The sequence below is a fragment of the Ovis aries genome, chromosome 1 (assembly GCF_016772045.2).
Source record: "Ovis aries strain OAR_USU_Benz2616 breed Rambouillet chromosome 1, ARS-UI_Ramb_v3.0, whole genome shotgun sequence".
NCBI lineage: Eukaryota > Metazoa > Chordata > Mammalia > Artiodactyla > Bovidae > Ovis > Ovis aries.
This window is the reverse complement of record NC_056054.1, coordinates 170,971,482-170,995,303: the sequence shown is the minus strand read 5'-3', so window position 1 is coordinate 170,995,303 and position 23,822 is coordinate 170,971,482. Positions and strand designations below refer to the sequence as shown.

Sequence of the window (23,822 nt, the reverse complement as noted above, 5' to 3'; positions counted from 1 at the left end):
TGGGGAGGAGCTACAGCTGTCAATTTTATAATTTTGAACAACCTGAGACCTCTCTTTTTTATGTGTTATATTAGCGGGAATAAGTTGGGTTTATAACCATATTTGGGGGAAGTTGGAGATTAACTGAGTTTAACTATTTCAGAAATATTAACAATGGACTGAGAGCAAATTATTTGACAATCACACTACTGAATGAGCTTGTCCCTACTGCATGCATTATTACAGAAGAGGGATTAAACAATTTGCCCAATGTCACCCAGCTAAGAAGGTGAAGAGTAGAGAAGAGGTCTCAAAACCACTCAATTTGCCTCTAGAAGCCACACTCTCAAAACTCTAAACAGAAAGAAAGCTAAATTAAACAAGCACTTACTTCAAAGAATGCTTAAAACCATAATGAATAAATTACAGGCCTCAATCCCAGGTTGCCCTACTAGCACTGCCATGAGAGCACATATCTAACTTTAATTTAAGAAATGTTTAAAAGATGTCTCTATGTTGGCAATTCTTACACTTACTGGGCCATTTCTTTAATTGATGGCATTTTTAAAATAAATTATCCGTGGCGGATTCATGTTGATGTATGGCAAAACCAATAGAATATTGTAAAGTAATTAGCTTCCAATTAAAATAAATAAATGTATATTTAAAAAAATAAAATAAATAAATAAAATAAATTAGGAGGTCTATGTACAGACAATGTTCTGTAGAACTCATAATTTCTGTTTTGAATAAAAAGTAAATAAGAGTCATCATTTAAAAACCATTTTTCTTAATTGGGCCTCCAGTAAAAGTTATTGATTACTACTGATTCAAACCTATATAAATTTTTCTAAATCAATGTATAATTTTGAATCTTAGAATTTTTAAGACCTTAGAAATCATATGAGACAATACTTCCATAACAAAAGTGAACCCCAAAAAAGGTAAATGAATTATCAGGGTCACACACAAGTGACAGATTTCAACTTAGATTGAAAATAATATAGTTGGAGCTATCTAAATCAAGGGGATATTTGGAAAAATAAAAAAGAGCAAAAGACATGAGTATAGGCCATTTGCACATAGAAATCTATAATCACTTGGTTAAAAATCTAGGCTGGGTGTGAAAAATACCAGCTATTTTTCCTCTTCTATTACAATATATAACTGTCTTATTTAACAGATATCAGGAAAGTAATATCAAAATATTCATTATTTTATCACTGGAAATAAACTTGTCCTTTGATGTTTTGCTGTATTAATTTGAAGTATGCTTCTCAAGAGTATATCTACTTTAATCTCCTCTCAGTTCAGTTCAGTAGCTCAGTCATGTCCGACTCTTTGCGACCCCATGAATCACAGCATGCCAGGCCTCCCCGTCCATCACCAACTCCTGGAGTTCACTCAGATTCATGTCCATTGAGTCAGTGATGCCATCAAGCCATCTCATCCTCTGTCATCCCCTTCTCCTGCCCCCAATCCCTCCCAGCATCAGAGTCTTTTCCAATCTCCTCTTGTGATTTATTATTCAAAGGATATAGAGAATTAAGAACTAGGGTTTTAAAACATATATTATTTGCAGAAGCACTTTTTGAATTCCATTAATAAGAGGAAGATATTGTTCAATTTCAAAAATATCATTAATATGAAAATTATAGATTTTTAATAATTTCATTATTAAATTAGAGGTCACCAGAAAATCATAATAAATAGAAGCATCCTACAGTACTCACAAAAGTAAAGTAGTGGAGCTCCCTCTATTGAATTATTGTTGAGAAAATGCATCTTGTATTTAAAATCATAATTTTATCTTCAAAACAACTCTATTATAATATTATAAAACTTTTCCCTTTTTAAATTCTAATACTTTTCAAATTATAGATGCACATATGCAATATCAATTTATAAGAATAATATTACAAATTGCTTATTTCTTTACAATTTTACAAAGTGTTATTTTTCTTTAACGATTTTTGTTTGCAGGAAATTACATTTTAAGGCTGCAATTTTCAATTTGTGTTTTTCTTTTATTTTCCTTGAGTTCATAAAACTGAAAAGTTACTTGACAGATATTGGGACTATGATACATCCTAATAAGAATATGAATTCCAATTTTGTTATGGAAACTCAAAAATGTACTTTAATGGAACTAAATATATCTTCCAACCAGTAAAGTGAGGTATTTCACAAATTTTTCTGTTACAAATAAACTGACATTATAATATTATGAATACTGAAAAATGTGATTCATAATGATTATTATTGGTTGAGAGTTCACTTCGTGCCAGGCACTGAGTCATGCACTATGCCTTCATTACCTTCTTGAATATTCACATCAAATGGGCTTGATAGTATCATAATCCTCTTTTTACAAATGAGAAGATAAAGGCAAAAGACAGTAATAATACTATTGTTCTGATCCACAGCCCAAGTTCTTGAGCTCTTGTGCAATGGAATATATGCTATGTATTGATATTCTGTAAAATCTGTAAGCAGTGACCGTCTACAAAAATTAAGCAATTATTTTTTAATACCACTGAGTATAGCCACAGTGTATACACACACACAAAATCACTACTCAGGTAATTCAAATCCTTTTTAGCTCAATATTGAGGATCATTTCGAGAAAATGATAACCTCCAAACCATACCTGGAAACTCTACTCTTTTTACTTTGTAATCATTTATTTTAAAAAGAAGACATACTTCTTATCAGCAAAGAGAAAAACAGCTGAGTTGATGCAAGTTTGTTTTAATAAATATATTTATTTGCTATTCCAGTATGATAAGAAAAGCTGTTTTATCATATACTAATCAGTCATTTCTAAAGGAAATTTTCTATTTGAGAATTAGACTATGATACACTGGGGTTGGGCTTCATAGAGGATTAATCCAACAGGGTAAATCCAAATATATATTAATTTTTTCTCTTAGATCTGATATCAAAAGCATTATTCATTATTCATATTTTGCTCATCTATGCAAAAATATAAAACCTATGCCTTATGACCAACATAAACATTTTTCTTAGAAACTGTCATACCTATCACCAGGTAGAGATAAATGCCTATAGAATGAAGGCCACAAGTTTGAATATTTAAAACTAAATGCTAGGCAGAAATTGCTTTATTCATAAAATTATAGTATGTACATACAGTAAGTCCATTATGAGCATTTGTTGCCTTTTAAAAATATATCTTCAGCATATACTTGTTGGAAACTTCATGTATATATTTTATGGTTTCTCCACATAAAAGTAATTATAAAATTATACTTTACTCATTTCCATAGTTGGGCCAAAAATTATAGGGTAAAACATATGTAATAGCACTGATATTTTTAATAAACTTATGGAAGATGGTATTTTTATCAGCTCAAAACCAATTTTGACAATGCTGTTAAAACAAACTTAGAAGAACTTTTCAAAATATGGCTTACTTAAAATGAGGTCTGTTTAGTAAAACTTATTAAACAGGGTTTAGAAAATGGCGTTAGTGAGACCACCCACAAATGTATATTGCATCCACAATGAACTAACATGATTACTTGGAAGCCACTCGTGCGATGAAAAGCATTATCAACTACTCTTGCTCCCTCTTAATCCACTGTTTCAGTTAATCTCATCCCACAGAGTATGAATCTTCTAAAATGGAAAAAAATATGGCTTATGATTATATGGTTTATGTTCTAAAAGTTACCTATCTTATGTGGAAATAGCAATGATAATAATTCATAAAAAATGCACTTCTTTCCTGCATTTGTGGCTCCATGGTCATGACTGAGCATGCACACACCCTCTGGTATAATGGGGCTTCCCAGGTGGCTCAGCGGTAAAGAATCAACCTGCCAATGCAGGAGACGTGGGTTCAGTCACTGGGTGGGGAAGATCTTCTGGAGGAGGAAATGGCAACCCACTCCAGGATTCTTGCCTGGGAAATCCCATGGACAGAGGACCCTGGCAAGCTACATTTCATGGGGTCGTTAAAAGAGTTGGACAGAACTTAGCAACTAAACAACAACTCCTGTGTATTCAAGTTAGACATCAAACTGTCTATAGTTTTCCCTTATATAAAGATGTGAGCCAATTATTCCTATAATTCTCACTTTTCCCACAAGCTCTAAATAAATAAGAATCAACATATTATCCTGGTTTTCTAAAAGTTATAGAAGTAGTAGAGAAGTATGGGTAAGGTGCATCCGCATAGACCTTTGTTGTGATTAAAGATATGTCCCTGTGTGCTAAGTCATGTCCAACTCTTCACAACACTATGGACTACAGCCCTCTAAGGCTCCTGTGTCCATGGGATTCTCCAGACAAGAATATTGGAGTGAGTTGCCATGTCCTCCTCCAGGGGATCTTCCAATCCCAGGCATGAAACCCAAGTCAGTTCTGAGGCTCCTGAACTGGCAGGCAGATTCTTTACTGCTGAGCTGCTGAGGAAACTTCTCAAAGGTACATATTTCATTTTTAAATAGAGACATAATTGACATATTTGTTTTAGGTATACAACATTTTATAGATGCATATATTGCAAAAACCATCCAGCACAATAAGTTTGGTTAACCATCATCTCCACACACGGTTACAATTATTTTCTGTGATGAAAACTTTTAAGATCTACTTCCTTGGCAACTTTTAAGTATACAATTCAATATATATTATTTGAACTGTAATTATTAATAGAATCTCTTTCTAAATGTAAAATACATATACTCTTTGACTTAGAAATTTCACTTCTACGATATGTGGCTGCCAACGTAATTGATCTTATGAACGAGAACCAGTATTAAAATGTCCACTACCACACTGTTTGTAATAAAGATTAGGAAAAAATCTACATTTCCAAGAACTGGGGAAATGGTTAATTGTGGTATGCACAATAAACTCCAATATACCATGTGAAAAAATGAGGTAGAGATGTGTTGATATTAGATATTCTTTTATTCTCCAAAATGTGCTTCTAAATGAAAAAGGGAAAGTACAAAATGGTATGTAGAGTATGTTCCCCCTAGGTATTTTTAAAGTGGAGAAAGTATGCATGCAAATATGTATTAGTATATAAGAATTTGAATAAAGTCAAAGAGATCCTCTGCTGAACCCCACAACTGGTAAGTAAATTAGGGAAATTACAAAAAAGAATTTGAACAACATCAAGGAATTCCTGCTTACCTCCAGGAGTGAGAACCATATTCCTTCTCCTTAGTGTATTCACTTATCTCATTCCTTCAGTTCATATCATCTGCTTAATTATCTCTCAACTTTAGATATCACTTCCTGAAAGAACCTTTCTGATTTGTTTTCCTAACCTCCAGACCAAATTTGGCCACACTGATGTAAAATGTTCTTTATGCATCCTTGTAGTACTTAGCGAAAGTTCTATCCAATGATTATATAATTAGTTGACTTATGTCTGTTTCCCAGAGAGAACATAATTTCTTGACATGAAAGACTTGGCTATTTAGTAGCTAGTTTATTACTGTATCCCGAGCACCAAGCTCAATGCTTTGCACATACTGAACACAATTTGAATGTTGGCACCCCACTCCAGTAGTCTTGCCTGGAAAATCCCATAGACGGAGGAGCCTGGAGGGCTGCAGTCCATGGGGTCGCTGAGGGTCGGACACGACTGAGCAACTTCACTTTCACGTTTCACTTTCATGCATTGGAGAAGGAAATGGCAACCCACTCCAGTACTCTTGCCTGGAGAATCCCAGGGACGGGGGAGCCTGGTGGGCTGCCGTCTATGGGATCGCACAGAGTCAGAATGACTGAAGTGATTTAGCAATATATATGTTGAATGGTTAATTGACAAGAGTTTTAATTAATTTTGGCTTGGTTATATGATCTTAGGCAAGTAGCTAAGTACTTTTAAGGTTCTTCATAGCTCTAAAACCTTGAACCTATGGGTCTAAACATACATCAAACTAAAACCATTGTTGTCCCAAAAATGGTGTTTAAGTTTCTTTTGAATTTTACTTCTCTTTACCTGTATCTTCCTCTATCTTAGCTGTCGAACAGAAGAACTGAACAAGACAGAAGTCTAAGACACCTCAGTTTCCCAGTAACCTCTCTTCTATCACATTTTAGCTTCTGATCATGAATTGTATGCCTTTAACCCTTCAGTCTCTCTCTCCACATACACATACACAGATTAAACTTGCCATAATTTTATTCCAGGGGAAAATTAAGTTTGAACAGTGGGCAACAGTATTCTTATTGGATACTGGTCTACAATATATGAGCCCCTATAATATTTTGTGCCTAATCTGGAAAAGAAGGGTGTAAACTGTGGATATGGAGTTAAGGATCTGTAGGAAGGATCCCTGCTACTGCCACACCCCTCACTACTATTGTGAGAGGCAGACTGATTGCAAAAATAATACTAACCCTCTCTCCTGGTCTTTATCAACCTCTTTATCAAAGTGATTTTTAGCTCCTTCCATTCAATAAACGGAGATGATTTCCCCACCCCTGAATTTGAGCTGGGCTTGAAATTTGTCTTTACAAATACAATGTAGCAGAATGGTTTTCCAGAAGACTTGCAACTTCTGCCTTCCCTCAGAATCTGGCTTCCATCAAGAGAACTAGCCTATGGAAGCTAATCAGAAAATGAAAGACTATGGAAAACAATTAATTTTTCTTGAAAAACAACCAGTTAAATCCCAAACACAAAGCTACATAGGGTGACCCACAGCAGACTACAGTAAAATGATATGGAACTAAAACCAGAAAAGCATTCAAATGTTTAGTCTAAATCACCAAACTGAAAAATAATGAACTACATAAGACAGTTGCTGTTTTAAACCATTATATTTTGGAGTACTTTATTATGTGACATAGTTAACTGACACACTGTGGTTCAAAATTTTAATAAGAGTAGCAAGACTTCTTTTCGTTTTCGGCTTGATTTGGAGCTAGGTAAATTTTATACCCAGAAACCTCTCAACTGTTAGGGAAAGTACTTATGAATATGCTGATAAGAGTTTTAGCCACAGTGTCCAAGGCCCTCTCCCTTCAATCTATCCTATTAATAAGGACAAATCTATGGCACCCTTTAACTGTGTGCTTAGATAATACTCTCTCATGTTTCCTACCTCCATTTGCTTTTGGAGTTTTCTGAATATCTGAGACCCTCAGAGACAGATGAACGAAACAACCTGTGAGTGACCAATTAGGAATAGTCAGTCTTGACACCGACTGTCCTGGCCATGTTGTTGGCTGTTGCAAGTCAGGTCACCATATCTAACTGATACAACTGTAGCTCACATATACAAAAAAGACTTGAAACCCTCCTTCAATTGTATAGATATCCTTGGTAATTTATTTTTAGATCTAAATTGACAGTGGAGCTACTGAGAAACTTTACAGAAGAAAAGAATGAGAATTGTGCAGCTGGCTAAGAAAGGATTTCAGAATCAAATTGAAATAGATAACTTCCCTAGATAACTCCATGGCTAAGTATAGCTTTCAGGTGAATTTCAAACACCACTACTCTCTTAGCATCTCAGGTCGATTTGATTTCCACTCCAATCCATGGAATCCTTAATGTTTCACACATACTACAATATTCTGGGGTTCTAGCCATAACCTTGTGTCTCTGTCGAACTTGACATTAAAGAAACGTATGACCCCTTATTGATACTTCACTGTAGCTGATACTTAAATTAAAAAGGTTAGAAATAAGCAGTGTGTCAGGATGAGGAATGCCTTAACTGTGCTATTCTAACTTAAGTATTCTAAGACAGACACATAGACAGTCAAGTCATTGATAATTATTGTGACCATATAATTTGCCATCCAAACTGCACTCATGAGAGTGAAAGGGTACCATTAATAATTGAATAAACCAGGCATAATCCAGGAGTGTCTTGGATCTACCATGATGTATGGGTCATGGAGTGACAGAGAACAGAGTTTTAGGGAGTAAAAAGGCAGGGAAGCAAGCCAGAGAAACTGGACAGCTGTCTAATTTCTGATTAGACTTTTCTCCCACAATTTCATTTCATTATATTGCAATACTGTGAATTCTTAGAAGGTCAGACATAGTCATGTTCATTGAAGTACCTCAACTCAAAGTTGAATTATGTAATCCTTTGATTAGAAATTTTTGGATTTTGCACAACTCTGATTGCCCCTTGAATAGAATGGATAATTGGGAACTGACTGGATAAATAAAAGAGGAAGCACTAAAAGCTAATTTCAATCTTGGAACATACACTACAATAATGGCATCTGATAATAGGTTACCATTAAACAATTACTGAATACTACAGCACATTTGGAACTAGTCCTAGCTGAAATATATATGGTATTCTGTCTAATACGTTCGGGGGAGAGAACATAAATTTTCTTATCTAAATAGAGAAATCAGCTGGATGAAAATATCAGTAACTACAAATATATGATCATATTTTGTACACTATAGGGATACTTGTAATAACTGTAGGATTTAACCTTATCAAAAGCCAATAATATCCTTTTTTAGATATATTTTAGTCTTGGCTTTGTTCTCCACAGAAAAAGGAAACTTCTGCCCTAATAAAAATGTAATGAGAAATATAAATGGACATTTTTCTGGTCTTTTTCAATCTGTATTGAAAATAAAAAGGAGTTGATATCCAAAAGTAATAATCAAATAAACGTTAATTTATCACTTACCACTCCCAAGAAAATTTTCTTTAGTATTCCAATAAGTTAGCTGAATTCTTAATATGCTATATAAAATCATGTGTGAGAAATAAAATAGGCCTTTGTGAAAATCTAACAATTAAGAATAAAATTAACAATTTGAAGGAAATTAAAGTTTCTGTGTATACACACAGGCACAGAGTTACTCTTTTACCATAGCTGCACCTATGTTGCTTTCTTGTATATTTGAGATACACAATGCATGTGTCTACTTGAGTGAATTGTTCCAGAGAGCTAGAACTCTGATGACGCTTTATGTGAAATAGATGACTAGAACAAAAAGAGGTGTGTTTAGGAATATAAAACAAGGTGGTTATAAATCATTTAAAATACTATATGACAAAAAGCTGCTATCTTACACTAAGTAATGCTGACAACTTAGTGCTTGGTTTTACAAAGGCCTGTATTTAGTGTCATGAAAACTTGCGGGTAAAAAGGGGAAAAAAACAAAACATTTTTGCCTGCTTTTAATAAAAAGGTCAAAGTGATAATTAAGTGGAATAAATTTAAAAGTGTTACTCTATTAAGTATATAATAAAAGTCTTAATATAGCATGTTTTACTTGAAAAATTCAAAATGCTGAGCAAGGGAGTTACTAATCTCACCAAAATCAGAATGATGCACTACACAGGGAGATAATTTTACAGATGGGAAATAAAAAGGAGTAGAAAAATAACTTCCTCAAGGTTACAAAATTCTTATGCAGAATAGCTACAAACTGGACACATGAGTACTAATACCAATATAAAGAATTTTTTGTTAACTTTTAGGAGTCTAAAAGTAGGGTTTTGTTGATTTTTTTTTCTTTTTAATAAGTCAACAATAGAGAAGCATTTCTTCTAAATTTCTATTTTTAAAGACAAGCTAGTTTAGATTTTCTAAATAGTCAGAAAAAGTTTAGAATCTAGTCATAAAAATATTTTGGATTTCTACAGATTTCAAAATGACACAAAAGCATTTTATATTCTATTTCCTTCTGTATTGTACATACAACTATGAAGCAAATCAAGTTTGTTTAGGATCATTTTTAATGTGTATATATAAGACTTTGAACATATTAGCATAAACCATGACTTACATTTTATTCTAGGAACTATATATGAAGATTAAATACAGCCAGTCTTCCAGAAGGGATGGGCTGCAAAAGGGTTTTTCTGTTTCTCTGTTTTTTTGTTTGTTTGTTTTTTAATGACCTAAAGCCTTTTCTGGCTGTTGGGATCCCTTTTACCGGGAGAATGGGAGACTAATTCTATTATACATTTTTTAATGGTCTGATTCAGGCCCAGAGGAATAAGCACAAGATATGAGTTTATAAAGAAGGAAAAAAGATGGAAAACTAGCAACTGGGAGCCACTCACATTTTTCTAGTAATAGAATTTATAGGAATTGTGTCTGTCCAGACTGTCTGAAAGCATTAGAAAAATACAATTGGAAAATGACTCTGCCTTACCTAAATGGGCTTTTTACCTTAGGTCATTAGAAACAGAATTTTGAGCTGGCAGAGCTCTCAGCAGAGTCTCAGTCCACCCTTTTCCTTATATATGCAGATACTGAAGCCCAAGATGGTGAAATGACTTGCTCAAGTGCCTGAAGGTAAATGGTCCTGAAACAAACCTAGGAAAGCAGTTTACTTTAAATAGTGCCCCATTAAATTATCAATTGCTACTGTATTAAATCATCAAGGAAACAGCAATATTACTGGCTTCTAAGCAGTTTGCAGTTTTGAAATTATAGATTTTAATAGTCCCACATCAGGTAATCTGAAAGGACATTATTTGATGTTTTTCCCAAGGCCTGTTGAGATAAACAGATGCATTCCGAACATAATATTTCACTGGGGGGCGGAGGAGGGGGAGCTTCAAGGGTGCTCATGTTTTGGAATGAACCTTATGTCAGTGAGCAATTCAGAAACGTTGCAGAGAGGAGTGCACAAAGATGACCCAAGAGAAGAAATAGTTAATTACAGGACCCCACCTTCCTGTAAATAACCAAGGAAAGCCTTTTTAAAAGCAATACAAAATGTCACCACAGGCTGACGCTCTTTCTACAAGAATAATGAGATTCTTGCTCCCTCAAATGCTGAGCACATACTTCATCGCCTTTATCGCCGAATTCATTTTCCGAGGTTCATAGATAATTCTCCTCCTCCCTTCAAAAGAGACTACATACCATGCCTACAACATATTGATTTCAATGCTATATAGTGACTATAGACGGAAAGACCTGCAGGGGCAGTTTCACAAACTCTAGGTCTAACCACACTGTCAAATCGGCTCCGGAAATGAAAGGCTGCACGAGGGGCAGTCAGTTAGTCCCTTTGAATAAGCCAGCTACTGGCACTGCATCCCCACCGGGCTCGGCTGTGCTGAGGGATCCGAAGGAGGTGCACTTGCAGTCCAAGACTTGAGTCCAGAGTCTGGACATGGCGGTTTTAGTGTCATAATCCTTTCTTTCAAAACACACATGCCATACGGAGAATCTGGAGCATACATCAGCCGGGTAAATTCAAGGAAAGCGCCGATCTGAGGGTCCAAGCCTTCCGACCAGCACATCAGTCGCGGGTAGGCAGCGGTAAGGGAGCCCTCCCGGGCTGGCTGGAAGCACGCAGTTGGGTGTCGGAGAGAAACGCGAGCTTGCTGCGCCAGAAGAGTCGCCCCAAGATCCGAAAGAGGAACCTCTCCCTTTTTAGCAGTTACAAGTGCGGAAAAACCTGTCCTCCGAGATGGCCCAACTGAAAATAAATTCCAGCACTGAAAAGGAAACTGGGCTTGTGCTCGCGGTCCGGGGGTGGGAGGTGTAGGTGAGTCTTACACTCTTAAGGTGGCGAGGGGGTTAAAACCAACTGTAGGCGTGTGGATCTTTGCATTTTACAAACTACAGCACCCTCGCGCTCCCTCCTCTCCCCTCGGCTTCTGATTGAGTGCCCTTCCTTCCCACACCGGACACTGGGATCTGGAAAAAGTGAGATCTGTACAGTGCCTGACCCAAGGGGCTCTCCCCTTCCTCCTTCTCAGGTGTTTTCGCCCCACCCCACCAGCTTTCAATCCGGTTCAACTCTCGCTTCACACTCCCAGCCCCAGAGCCGGCGGTCTGTCACAGACCCCTCTTTCTCTCGCCTCAGAACAGCAGGTGAGCTCATTACCTCAACTAGAAATGTAACTTTAAAAGAGACCAGATCTGGGGAGGGCACCCACCTCCACTTAACACCACCTCCACTTAACACACACAGCGGTGGTAGTTCACCAACACCAGGGATCTTCAGGCTCTAACCCCCAGCCTCATTCTCCCCTCCTTTCCTGGGAGAGATCCAGAGGCTTTCAAACCTCTGCTTTGACCTGAGCTTGCCAACAACTAAAGGTATGTGCAGAAATAAAAGATGAGAAAAGCAAGTGAGTTTTCCTTTGATAAAAACTAAAGCAAGGAGCAAGAGGACAAACAGAAGCCGGAATAACAGGAAGTAGGAGTTTTATCTTCAACTGTCTAGGAAGGGCTACAGATCAAAACTTCAAAGGGAGAAAAGAATGTCCCCCCAAATCCTCAAGTCAAAGGAAAAAATTAACTGGCTGCCCTGTCAAGCGACTGCGAGCACGCGGAACGCCCTGTGAGTATCAACTCCTGTCAGCCACCCAGCGGGTCTCGAGGATGACAGCGCCAGGGGACGTCCCTAAGGGCGAGGAAAGGGATTCCCAGGCGAGATATATTAGTTGTTGGGTTTTTTTGGTTTTTTGGTTTTTTTCCTTTTGAGTCTCAATACAGAACTGAAAACTGAGGTCGGATCACGGGTCCTGAGCAATCCTCAGCCGCCTCACTAAGGGCGCACAGACCTGGCTGCGGATTCCAGTCCAGGCTGCGTCCTTTGCCCGCCGTCACCCCCACCCTCACAACCCACCCAGACAATGGAGGAAGGGGCTTCCAAGCCGCAGCCGGAGCTTTTCAGCGGTTCCAAAGAGGAAACCCCTCCCTTCCTTTCTTCACCTCTCACCCAGGGGAAGTTACCAGGGGATTTATCACAAAAAAGTGCGAGTTATTGCCTCTCAGAGCTAAGCGAAAGGAAAACTGCCCAGAGCGCAGTGACGTGGACTTTGATACCCGAGGGGTTGTCAGAGGGCGAGAGCCCGCCACCCAGGCGGGAGCCGCATGGGGGAAGGGGAGAGGACCAGACGAATCTCGCCTGCGGGCCCCCTGAAGCCCCGACCCCGGCCGCACCCAAACTTCCTGGAGATTTATCCAGTGCCCCCAGTCGCTGCCCCAACTTGAGCCAACCGACCGAACTCAAACATGCGGCACAGGTGAGGGAACCTAGGGCCAGCTCTGTGCGCGCACCACCGGTCCCTTACCTCCCCCATCCGCCTGGGCGCGCCGCCCACGGTGGTGGAGGGCGCGAGGCCCGGGCCCGGGACCTAGGAAGCTGCCCCCCCGGTCCAGGCCGCCCTGGGGCTGCTCCGAGGCCCCTGTTCTTACCTTGCCTAAGGACAGCAGCGGAGATCAAGAGGCAGAAGACCAGACGGCAGGAGGGGGCCGCCTTCGGAGCCATATTCCTCCTCCTCCGGGACCACCGACAGAGTCCGCGCCGCAGGAGGGGGCGTCGTCCCCGGCCCCGCGCGGTCGCGCTCCGGACGCTGGGGACAGAGGCTTCTCTCTGACACACTGCCCTCTGGGCTTGTGGCGCTGCACCTTCCCGTCTCCGCCGCCCGCAACTTTCCACCGCGCAGTGGCCCAACTCCTCCGCCTCCCCTACGACACCCGCCCTCGGCCCCTTTGGCTGCTCCTCCCGGCGCCGGCGACCCTCTCTTCCCGGGAGACACTTGAGTAATTCGGAAAGGTATACGTGGTTCTTTTTAGCGGGTCCGTTGTTTTCCTTCTCTTGGAATAATAATGGTAGTGGCAGTGTGCATAAAAAGCCCGGTGTTAGGAAAGAACTGCCGGGGGTGGCAACCGAGGGCCGACAGGTCCAGGCGGTCTCCTCAGGTGGCAGCGGCGGTGGCAGCGATAGCAGCGGCAGCGTTAGCAGCGGCGCCAGCGGCGGTCTCTGGGCTGCTCTGAGTGGAGGGACTGGAAGGCGTGTGAAAGCTGCCGCTCTCCTCCTCCCTTCGCCTCCTCCCTCTCTCCTCTCAGCTCCCCGCTTCGCAGGAGGTAGAGCCAAGCGCAGGTGGTAGGAGCGGGATCCGCAGCCTAGAGGCGCTGCAGGACCAAGTCCCAGAGTGAGGCGGAATCTGGAACTCCTCTGGGAAGTCGCGCGCGCGGCGTCTTGGAGCCCCAAGTGGGCGGGGTATTTTAGTGGCTCCGCCCCGGGGCCACGCCCGCCAATAGGAAGCGGATCCAGAAGCAGCCGGCTCTCGGTAGGGCCTCCAAGACCGCCACTTGCAGTGTCGTTACCAGAGGTCTGTTCAGACCTAGTCTCACTTCACACTGCCCACGCAGCTTCGCAGCGGTTCAGATTGCCCTTTTTTGCCCCCAGACGCCTGTTCACTGGCTCACTCCTCAGGAACTTTTCTGCCGTGATATCGCAGCCTGCTTCTTCTGCAAAGGGAGTAGTAGGGCAGGGAGGTTGGGGTACGGACTTCGCCAGGGACTCTCAACTTTGGATCCAAGTTGGGGGAGGGGGGCGGCAAAAGAGGGAGGAAGGGGCTGGAGGAGGTAGCTAGGGTGGGAACTTGCCTCCGAGAAGTTAAAATGAACAGCTACTGATTGGCGGGGTTGAGGGAACAACTCATTAGGCTGAGTCCTCCTTCTAACCGCCCCCCACCCCCCGCCGCGTGCCCTTGTCGCACACACCTTTTGCAGGCAGATCACTTGAGTCGACTGCCCAATTGCAAATAGAAAATATTTACTCTTTCCTTGGGGAAATTAAATCAAGGATTTCTAGATCCATACTTCGTCACACAGATTTTCCCAGTATCTGCAAAAGCCAGAGCGTGTGTCTTTTTTATTTTGAACTAAGCGGCGACTTTAAGTTGCAAACAGAAATCTTCAAGTTACTCTAACAGCCAAGCTTCTTTTCCGTTTCAGAAAGCCAGGCATCCGGATAGATGGACAGGCTTCTCCGGGAATTTCTAAAGATTGAACCACCTCCCAGGCGGAACATTAGGAAGCTGTGTTGCTTTCAGATCAGGCAGAGAGCATGAAGGAATATTTCCCTCTAGAACACCTGGGTGGAGCTGTCGAAGCCCTTAGTGGCTCTAAATCCGGGATGTGGGATCACAACTCACATCCACGAAGCATAATAAAATCTTGGTCCCAGAACCACTTCGCCAAGGCGTTGAATAGCCTTCCGTGCATCACAGTGTCACCCTAGTCTCCAGAAGGGAATGTCAACTAGCAATCTTCACATACTGCACTCTTGCATCAGAAGGCTTGAGTCACCAGCTAGATGGGGATGAAGGGAGTTGGTGGCAGGAGAAATAATAAAACAAGCGGGAGCACGGTCGCGTGTGCACACACAAGTCTTTGAATTCTTCTTTTCATGCTGAAATCTCTTAAGCTCCCTCTTCCGCTGTGATTTTTATGATAAAGTCTGCCAGTCTTGTCTTCCTGGTTTTCCTTACATTACATTCACAGTATTCTAGAGTTCTTGTATTTCTTTCTCTCTAAATAAGTAGTTTCTCCCTCTTGGTTTTAACATGAACATCTCATTTTCACCTATGGACCTACAAGAAGGCAAATGCTATAAGGCAAACACCTTTTAATTCAGTATTCCATGAGTTAAGTTTGACTGCATTGCTAGCATTCCGATGGGATCCTGTAGAAATCGTTTAGGGGATTGTTTCCCTTTTAACAGCAGTTCTAAGTAGCTTTACAGGGACAAATCATCCTAACTATATAGTTAACCTGGACCCCTCTCCCTCTCCACTCTCTCTGTCTGATCCCCTTTATTCTGGAATGAGAGTTAATATAGCATAATTGTTAAAAAGTGGATCTGCAAAAGGCAGAGTGTTTGATTTCGGTTTTGACGTTTATCAGCTGCATGATCTTGATGAACTCAACCTCTCTAAGCCTCAGTTTCCTTACTTGTAAAAAGTGATAGCAATAGTGCCTGCCTTGTGAGATTGCTCCCATGTTTAAATGAAATCGCACAAATAGTTGGCTAGGCACAGTAGAAGGAGCCTGGGCTGTAGGGAGCAATCAGAGTCTAGTTAAAACTCCTGTTCTGCACAAGTGAGTGACCTTGAGCAAAAGTCAGTCTCATAATCAAAGTGTGATGACACATCAGAGTGCCGCCTTCAAAGGTGTGCAGCTAAGTTGGATGAAAATTGAGCATGCTATACATACTTACATTTAGGACAAGTACGATTGTAGGTAGTGCTCTGTTGCTCTAGTATTCCTTTTAGAGAGGAATTTGTCCTATCCTAGGAAAATACCTTAACGTGCCACTTGGAGCAGTAACTCCAAAAGTTATTAGTCATCTATAGCTAAGGTCACAAAAGTGATGGTGAAACTACTCTATATTAAATCACATAATTTTTAAAAAATGAGAAATTACAAAATAATAAAAATAAGAATTTGGCAGGGGAGTGAATACAGCGATGCTGAGAAAAGAAGGGACAAAAAAAAAGAAGGGACAATGACTAAGCCACACAATTCTAAACTGAAATGGTGGAAGACCTTTACATATATTATAAATAACATTAATAACAGTTATTGAACACTTACTTTTTGTTCAGTTCAGTTCAGTCGCTCAGTCATGTCCAACTCTTTGTGTTAGGCTATTCTAAACAATTTATATGAATTAGTGGAATAATCCCCCCTCAAAAACCCTCTGAGGGAGGTGCTAATATTGTCTTCATTTTACTCATGAAGAAACTGAAGCCCAGAGACATGAAATAACTTTCCGAAGTTCACATAATCATCCATGATTCATAGCAATGGTATCGCCACAATTCTACTCAAGGCATTTTGATGTTAGAGCTTCATTTCTATTTACTTGCTTATCACTAGCCACTTCATTTATCAGAAATGTGTAGCAATAAATTTGACTTTTTTTGCATGGGGGGAGGGTGTTGATTAAATATAAACTCCTTTATAGTCCCAAAGCTTTAATAAAGGCTCCTACTCTCACATACATTTCCCTTGAGGAAATTAGTGAAGCAGTGTACCCTATCTGCATGAGCAAGTCAGTACATATGAGATGACAATACTATTTCTAGTAATTTAGCATAAGTAAAAGCTCAGAATTGGAAATAAGCTTGAAATGTAAGTTCTACAAAACAATGTAGTAGAGTATTAGTCCTTCACAATCTAAAGAATGGAGAGTTGGAACCACTTTGCCTAGTTCTTAACAGGAAGACCTTTTCTGGTGCATCTGGATTACAACTGCTTTTGTTACAACCTAGAAAACAGTATTCCAATGATATTTACCAGTTTAGTCATGCATCAGAGCATCATAATGGTTACTTCTTATTGCAGGAAATAGAATGAATAATGTTCAGCCAGAGAAAAACATATTTCTTGTTACCTGAAACATGAGAAGCATTTTGCATCTCCAGTATAAAAGAATTCATCATCAGTCAGGACAGTATGCTGAAAGCAGTAACAGCACAGTAAACAATTTTTCAGTTTAGAATCTGTTGAGATCAGTTCTCAGGATCCCAGAGGCTCAGGTCAGGAGCTTTTGCCCCATCTGTACTAACCCATCAGTATGTGATAATACAGTTAGGTGGGGCATGTGAGCATTTAAAAAGTTGAGGTGATTTTTTCTTTGATCAATGTAAACAGTTTCCCACTGGAGATGAAATTTCCCAAAGATAGTTTTGGAGGCTGGGGATGCTTGTTACTTACCACCTTTGTCACAGGGTTTTGTGTGCCTTCTTAGTTTTTTAACAAAAGATGTATGCAATTCAAGAGCATACAACAAATCTGACTCACATTGTCCCCACCCCTACCTCCCCAACAATGAGTACACATTTCTGGCCAATACTTTGCAAATACATAGAGTACTCTGTAAGTACGTAAGTATGAAGGATATGTACTGAGAAAGAGTTCTTTATAGAACAGAGACCCTGAAACAAACTTAACAGGAAGAGTGAAAAATAGAGATGAAAAGTGTTTCCACTGTGTCTTCAATGATTGGACTAATATGTTCTGGTACCAATTCCAAAGTGTGGGTTTTTATTTTATACACCACCAAGGAATTCTTGGACACTAGCTAAATGTTCTACAATTCAACTCAATTCTGACAGTGTCAGCCTGGTTATAGTCTTAACCAGATAGAAGAAATGCCTAGGGCAACTTGTGTGGGAAGGAGAGTAGAGCTTCCTTGCTCTCTGAGCAGGCCTCTCTCCCCAAGTATCCACCTGTTTACCAACCCAGAAGTTCTTGGAACCCAGTCCTTTCAAGTTTTTATGGAAGCTTCATTACATAAGTACCGTTGATTACATTCTTGGCCACTAGTGGTTGAATTCGCTCTCAAGTCCCACTCCCCACCCAGGAGGTCCAGAGGTGGGACTAAAGGTCTCACACTTTAATCACAGAGTCAGATCTCCTGGCAACCAAGAACCATCCTTAGGTGACCTAGGGCTTTCCAAAGTCACCTCATTAACATAGCAAAAGATCCCCTTTTCCCTCTCCTTATTTAGGAAATCCCAAGAGTTTTAGGAGCTGTGTGCCAGGAGTCAAGACCAAATATTATATATCTTAGTATCACATACAATATTACACCTAGGCAGACTAGGATTTAGGAAAGGCAAAAAGAATGAGTCAAGTCCTAGTCACCATAGTGAAAACCTTGAAATATAAGCTGAGAAACTTAATCTACAGGAAGAAGAGAGTGGAAAAAATTATTTGTCATCAGTGAGAAGAAAACAGAAAGAGCCATGCTGAGAACAGAAGCCTCACTAGTAAAGTTCTCCAGTGACCAGGCAGGAAATGGGCAAGGGCCTTGCCTAATACATTGATGAGAGAGATTGAAATAGATTAGCCTGAAATGCTAAGTGGTATTTATATTAAGTCTAGAAAGATACAATTATTTTAAAGAAGCACAGGGTTTACGCAGGTATGAGACAAAGCTCTGTTTCATTTCTGGACCCTGAAGGTTTTTAAGTCAGTTATGCCTAAAATGACTCTAGAGATGGACTGGGGAACAGAAGGGTATCTGTCCTATAAAATTTTCTCTTGAACTTTATTGTTTAATTTTTATTAATAGTAATATAAGTCATCACTTGAATAAAATTTTGCAACTCACATCTTCAATAACATTACCTAGTAAAGCTGTATCACTGGAGCTCAGGAGGGCAAAAACTTTCAAAGTCTATGGTTAACACTAAGTTCTTATTTCAGACTGTGGATCACTCAGTGTCTGGGTACAAAAAGAAATTAACAGCTTTTTCAATCAAAACAGAAATCCACTTAGTCATTTCCTTCCTATCTTCTGCATGAGAAATGGAGAAAGACTCTAGTAAGCTCTTTGACTATGAAATATATACCGTAACTATAAAACAGATGCCAAAACTCTTAGTGTATTGAACACTCATAACTCATTAGTGATTTCACTAGATGCATAAAATTTACTCAAAAATTATAACAGTCTGAGTTCATCCTATCAGTTTCTCTTCCAAGGTCTTTATATGTTTTCAACTTTTAACTGAAATATACCATTCTTTCAGGTAGAAAGTGACTAAGAGTTTGATTATTCAATTTTTTGATACCTCAGAAGAAGTTTCAACGTGATTACATCTCCAAAAATTTTCCAAACTTTTCTCTACTTGCTCTGTCATATGTCTGCTGTGCTCAGTCCCTCAGTCATGTCCGACTCTTTGCGGCCCATGGACTGTACCCCGCCAGTCCTGCCCATGAAATTTTCCAGGCAAGAATACTGGAATGGATTGCCATTTTTTACTCGAAGCATATGTCTGCTGCTGCTGCTGCTAAATCGCTTCAGTTGTGTCCGACTCTGTGCGACCCCAGACATAGCAGCCCACCAGGCTCCCCCATCCCTGGGATTCCCCAGGCAAGAACACTGGAGTGGGTTGCCATTTCCTTCTCCAATGCATGAAAGTGAAAAGTAAAAGTGAAGTTGCTCAGTCGTGTCCGACTCCTAGCGACCCCATGGACTGCAGCCCACCAGGCTCCTCCATCCATGGGATTCTCCAGGCAAACGTACTAGCCACTGTGATTTATTATAATTTCATTCAGGAATTAGAAGAGAACAAATAATGACTATAGAAATTGAAAATAATGTATTTTTGATTTTTTAAAACAAATCATCATGGATTTAATGGACCTCTGGAAAACTGAATTAATTAAATATTAACTAGGCCTCGGTTGTCTATACCATTTTTCCTTAAAATAATTAAGATACTTGAGTTTACAGAAAAACATTAAGAAGAAATTCTTGCATAAATTTATTATCCTTAAGGAGTTATTTTTTTAGGAGTTATATTAATTAGCAAAAAAAGATTAATAACACTGAATAATGTCTCATTGATTATGTAACATATGAATCTTATCATTTTAATGTTTCTTAGGGACTTACAAGCAATTGAGATGAAGAGTTTTCATTCTTTATTTAAATACAAGCTTTTTTTTTTTCTAATGTAGGCTTACTCTGAAGTCCAGTTTCCTATTTCCCCATTTGATCCATTCAAACCACCTACCATATTCCCATAATTAGGCCTTTGCACTCGCTATTTCTAATCCTTGATACTCTTTAACCCAGTTATTAGTGTAGCTTACTGCATCATCTTTTTCAAGGCATTTGCTCAAATGTTACTGTCTCATTGAAGCTTTCCATGAACAACTGTTTAAAATTTCAACCCCCAGCCCCAATACTCCTTATCTTCCTTTCATATTTCATTTTTTTCTCTATCGACTCTGTCACCATATACCATGATAGCTTAAAAGCTCAATGAGGGCAGAAATGTGTGCTGCTATATGACTAAACAGACACATTAGTAGGCATACGATACTACTTCACTAATGAGTACATCAAATCATGAATAGTTGATGAATAATAAATTACTGTGAAAGGTAATTAATAAACTGAAACAGGTGGGGCTGCTTTTACTGAAGTTTGATAAAGCAGCCTGAAGTTTCATTTCCCCCTTTAGATATTGCAAAGCTTTTCAGCATAGTTAGGAAACCCACCAGGCCAGTGTAACTGTATCATATGACAGGTGAGGTAATTGAGGTCCCAGGAATCAGAAGACTTTATCAAAATTTACACAGATATGGGTAAATACCATCTTGCTTAAGTGCAAAAGGACCACTTTCTGGCAGAAGAAATACACAAGATCCTCTGTAACTTTTAAGTCAAATAAAACCATATAAAAAATATTCGGATGCTATCAGGTATTATTAGTCAATTTTAAATGCAGTGTATTTAACCAAATTTTTTCTGAACAGACATTCTGAATAAAGTTCTGTATAACATTTCACTAAGACATGATTATGGATGCAGTATCAATATTGCAAAGTCTACAGAGGTGGCTCAGTATTCAAGATTTTAAGCCTCAATGTTCTTTATACTTTGTTCTTTACAGGGTGCATTTGGCAAAATTATAATTCAGAGCAATGTATTCCACAAACAGATGATTCATAACCTATTCAGCTAACAGTGCTATAGGACAAATATTTAATTTAATTTAATGTCCAGCATTTTAACATTACAGGGAGGTGTTTAATGTGCTTACTTTTCTTTGTAAGGGCAAGAAATCCACTTAATAATTGTACCTCAAGGTGAAAGCTTAAGAGAAAACACAGTACATTTTAAAACAGCTCTATAAGCTAGTGCACGAGAAGATGTATAAACATGTATGTGCTTTCATTGAAGTCACCAGAATATGTGATGTGTGTGTGAGCTGGCGGGGAAGTATCAATAGATGAAATGATTTTTAGCTATGGTTTCCAGTTTTGAAATTCTTTTAAAACTAGTTAATTGATACATCTTTTAAGGAAAATGATTTGCCTTTTTATAAAACTGACATCCAAGTTATAGAGTGAAGCATAATGTCCAAGAGCAGTTAATATATGAAGGTAGGAGATAATGCCCAAAAATGTAACTCTCGATCATTTTTCCCAGTGAGTGCAAAGTCACCTAAGTGTCTGACTCTTTGGAACCTTATGGACTATAGCCCACCAGGCTTCTCTGTCCATGGGGGTTCTCCAGGCATGAAGGACATTTCAAAAAAGAGCAAGGTCCATGGTTATTTCTCAGATTTTCTCAGGACTGAGACAAACCTTGAGTTTCAGATTAAATGATCTCTAAATTCAACACTTAAAGGCAAAGGGACATCAAAGAGCAGCTTAAGAAGTGTGACTGGAAGGGGAATCATAGTCATCTATAGCCTTACTGAGAAGGTAATAGCCTTAATTACTCAGGTTTTTCTCCCACAGCAGCAACTGAGTCATCTTCTATTCTCACTTCTGCTCTCCTCATGTCTTCAACTTCTGGGATCTTCCCAGAGAGTCTAAGTAAAACTCCCAAATTACTCTATCTTGAGGTGATTTTTCACCATCCACTCAAATTCCTGCCATGAAATTAAAGATGTGAAGCCTTTTTTTTTCTAGCACTGATATGTCTTTCCAGTTCTAAAATGATCAGCATTACCTTCTCTAGTCCTTTTCTCCCAACTGAGTGCCTTGTCTTTGGCCAGTTCTGTGAAAGCTCAGCTTCAAACACTAAGGTCATGACAATTTATGAAAGAAGGAAGAGATGTATTATGGTCTGGATAGCAATGAAAGAAAGAGATATTTAAAGAGAGGTGAGTCATAGGTCAGGAAAACACACAATTAAATAAGATCTTAGAATATAGGCTAAAAAAGGGAATTTAGTTCTTGGTATTTCCCCTTCCCCTTTCCTTCTGCTTTTTGTTTATGTATTTGAGCTACAGAGACATTGTTTTGATAATGCCAGTCAGCCAGCAAGAGTTTGTCATCATGTCGGGAAATTTTTACTAAAGTTTTTGTAATGGTCAGTATAGTTTCAACTGAAAAATGATAAAAACACGGTCCAAAGAGGATAACTGAGGAAAAAAAGAAGAGGAGGAGGAGGTGACTTACTGGTTTAAATGGCTGGGAATCCCAAAAGTATGTATATGTTTAGGCATATCAGGATCAAAGCATTTGAACAAAGTTGTCAAGACTCTTTGTTCTTTTTTCCATATTTCTATATCCCTTTGCTTGTCTTGGACTCTTTTCTTAGCTTCTCTGCTGTGGCCCAATTTCCTTCATCCAAAAAACTACCTTCAAACCCATCTTTGACCAAAAAGATACCTTCAAACTTAAGCTTATATTCATAGGGATTGAAATTCTAAAGGAAGAAATAGCCTCTAACTCATGGAAATAGGTGGGGCTTCCTAGGTGATGCTAGTGGTAAAGAAACTGCCTGCCAATGCAGGATATATAATGAGACAAGGGTTCAATCCCTGGGTTGGGAAGATCCTCTGGAGAAGGGCATGGCAACTCATCCAGTATTCTTGCCTAGGAAATCCTATGGACAGAGGAGCCTGGTGGCTACAGTCAGTAGGGTCCCAAAGAGTCGGACACAACTGAATCGACATAGCGCACATGCACACATGGAAAAGTGTACAATTGGTTTTACCCATCTCTTCAGTAATTTACTGTAAATAAGAAGATTCAGGACCATGACTGACCAGTCCTGAGTTGTATGCCCACCTCTGCAGCCAGAAGGCAGGTGGGCATCACATTTGATGGTACCTCAGAATTGCAGGGATGGGGGCCATTCCCCAAGGAGCAGACAAACAAACAAACAAACAAACAAGAAAAAAAACCAGTAGATGTACACTGCATTTGCTTTATGTTATTTTTTTAACTGATTCTTAGAACCAAGATGCTTTCTGTTCAGGTTGTGTACAACAAGAGCTTTTGATTATGAAGGCGAAAAACAGAAATATTCTGTAACATAGGAAAACCTAATCTTGTCTTTATCCTTGCTCCTTTCTAAGGGCTAGATCACTGGCACAAAGAGAAAACAGGCATTACTTACAAATTCTTATTAATGGTTTCCTAGGTGCCTCAGTGGTAAAGAATATAATGCAATGCGGGAGACACAGGAGATGTCGGTTCTATCCCTGAGTCGGGAAGATACCCTGGAGAAGGAAATGGCAACCCACTCCAGTATTCTTGTCTGGAAAATTCTATGGACAGAGGATCCTGGCAAACTGCAGTCCTTGGAGTCACAAAGAGTTGGACACAACTGAGCA

At 39.4% G+C, this 23,822-nt stretch overlaps 1 protein-coding gene and 1 long non-coding RNA gene across 4 annotated transcripts in view; one reads left to right on the top strand and one right to left on the bottom strand.

The window, feature by feature from the left end:
* The window catches only part of ALCAM (activated leukocyte cell adhesion molecule), a 233,635-nt gene extending 219,744 nt beyond the window's left edge, over nucleotides 1-13,891 (bottom strand). For all 3 annotated transcript variants that reach the window (XR_009597917.1, XM_060404234.1, XM_060404237.1), the window contains exon 1: nucleotides 13,129-13,891. Coding sequence is in view for 2 of the 3 variants with exons in the window: in XM_060404234.1 (XP_060260217.1) it covers nucleotides 13,129-13,201 (73 nt within the window). In the remaining variant the exon portion in view is untranslated. The remainder of the gene's footprint in view (nucleotides 1-13,128) is intronic.
* Nucleotides 12,770-23,822, top strand: part of LOC121816354 (uncharacterized) — a 70,814-nt gene continuing 59,761 nt past the window's right edge. Inside the window, exon 1 of the long non-coding RNA XR_006055892.2 lies at nucleotides 12,770-12,956. This is a non-coding gene — a long non-coding RNA (uncharacterized LOC121816354). The remainder of the gene's footprint in view (nucleotides 12,957-23,822) is intronic.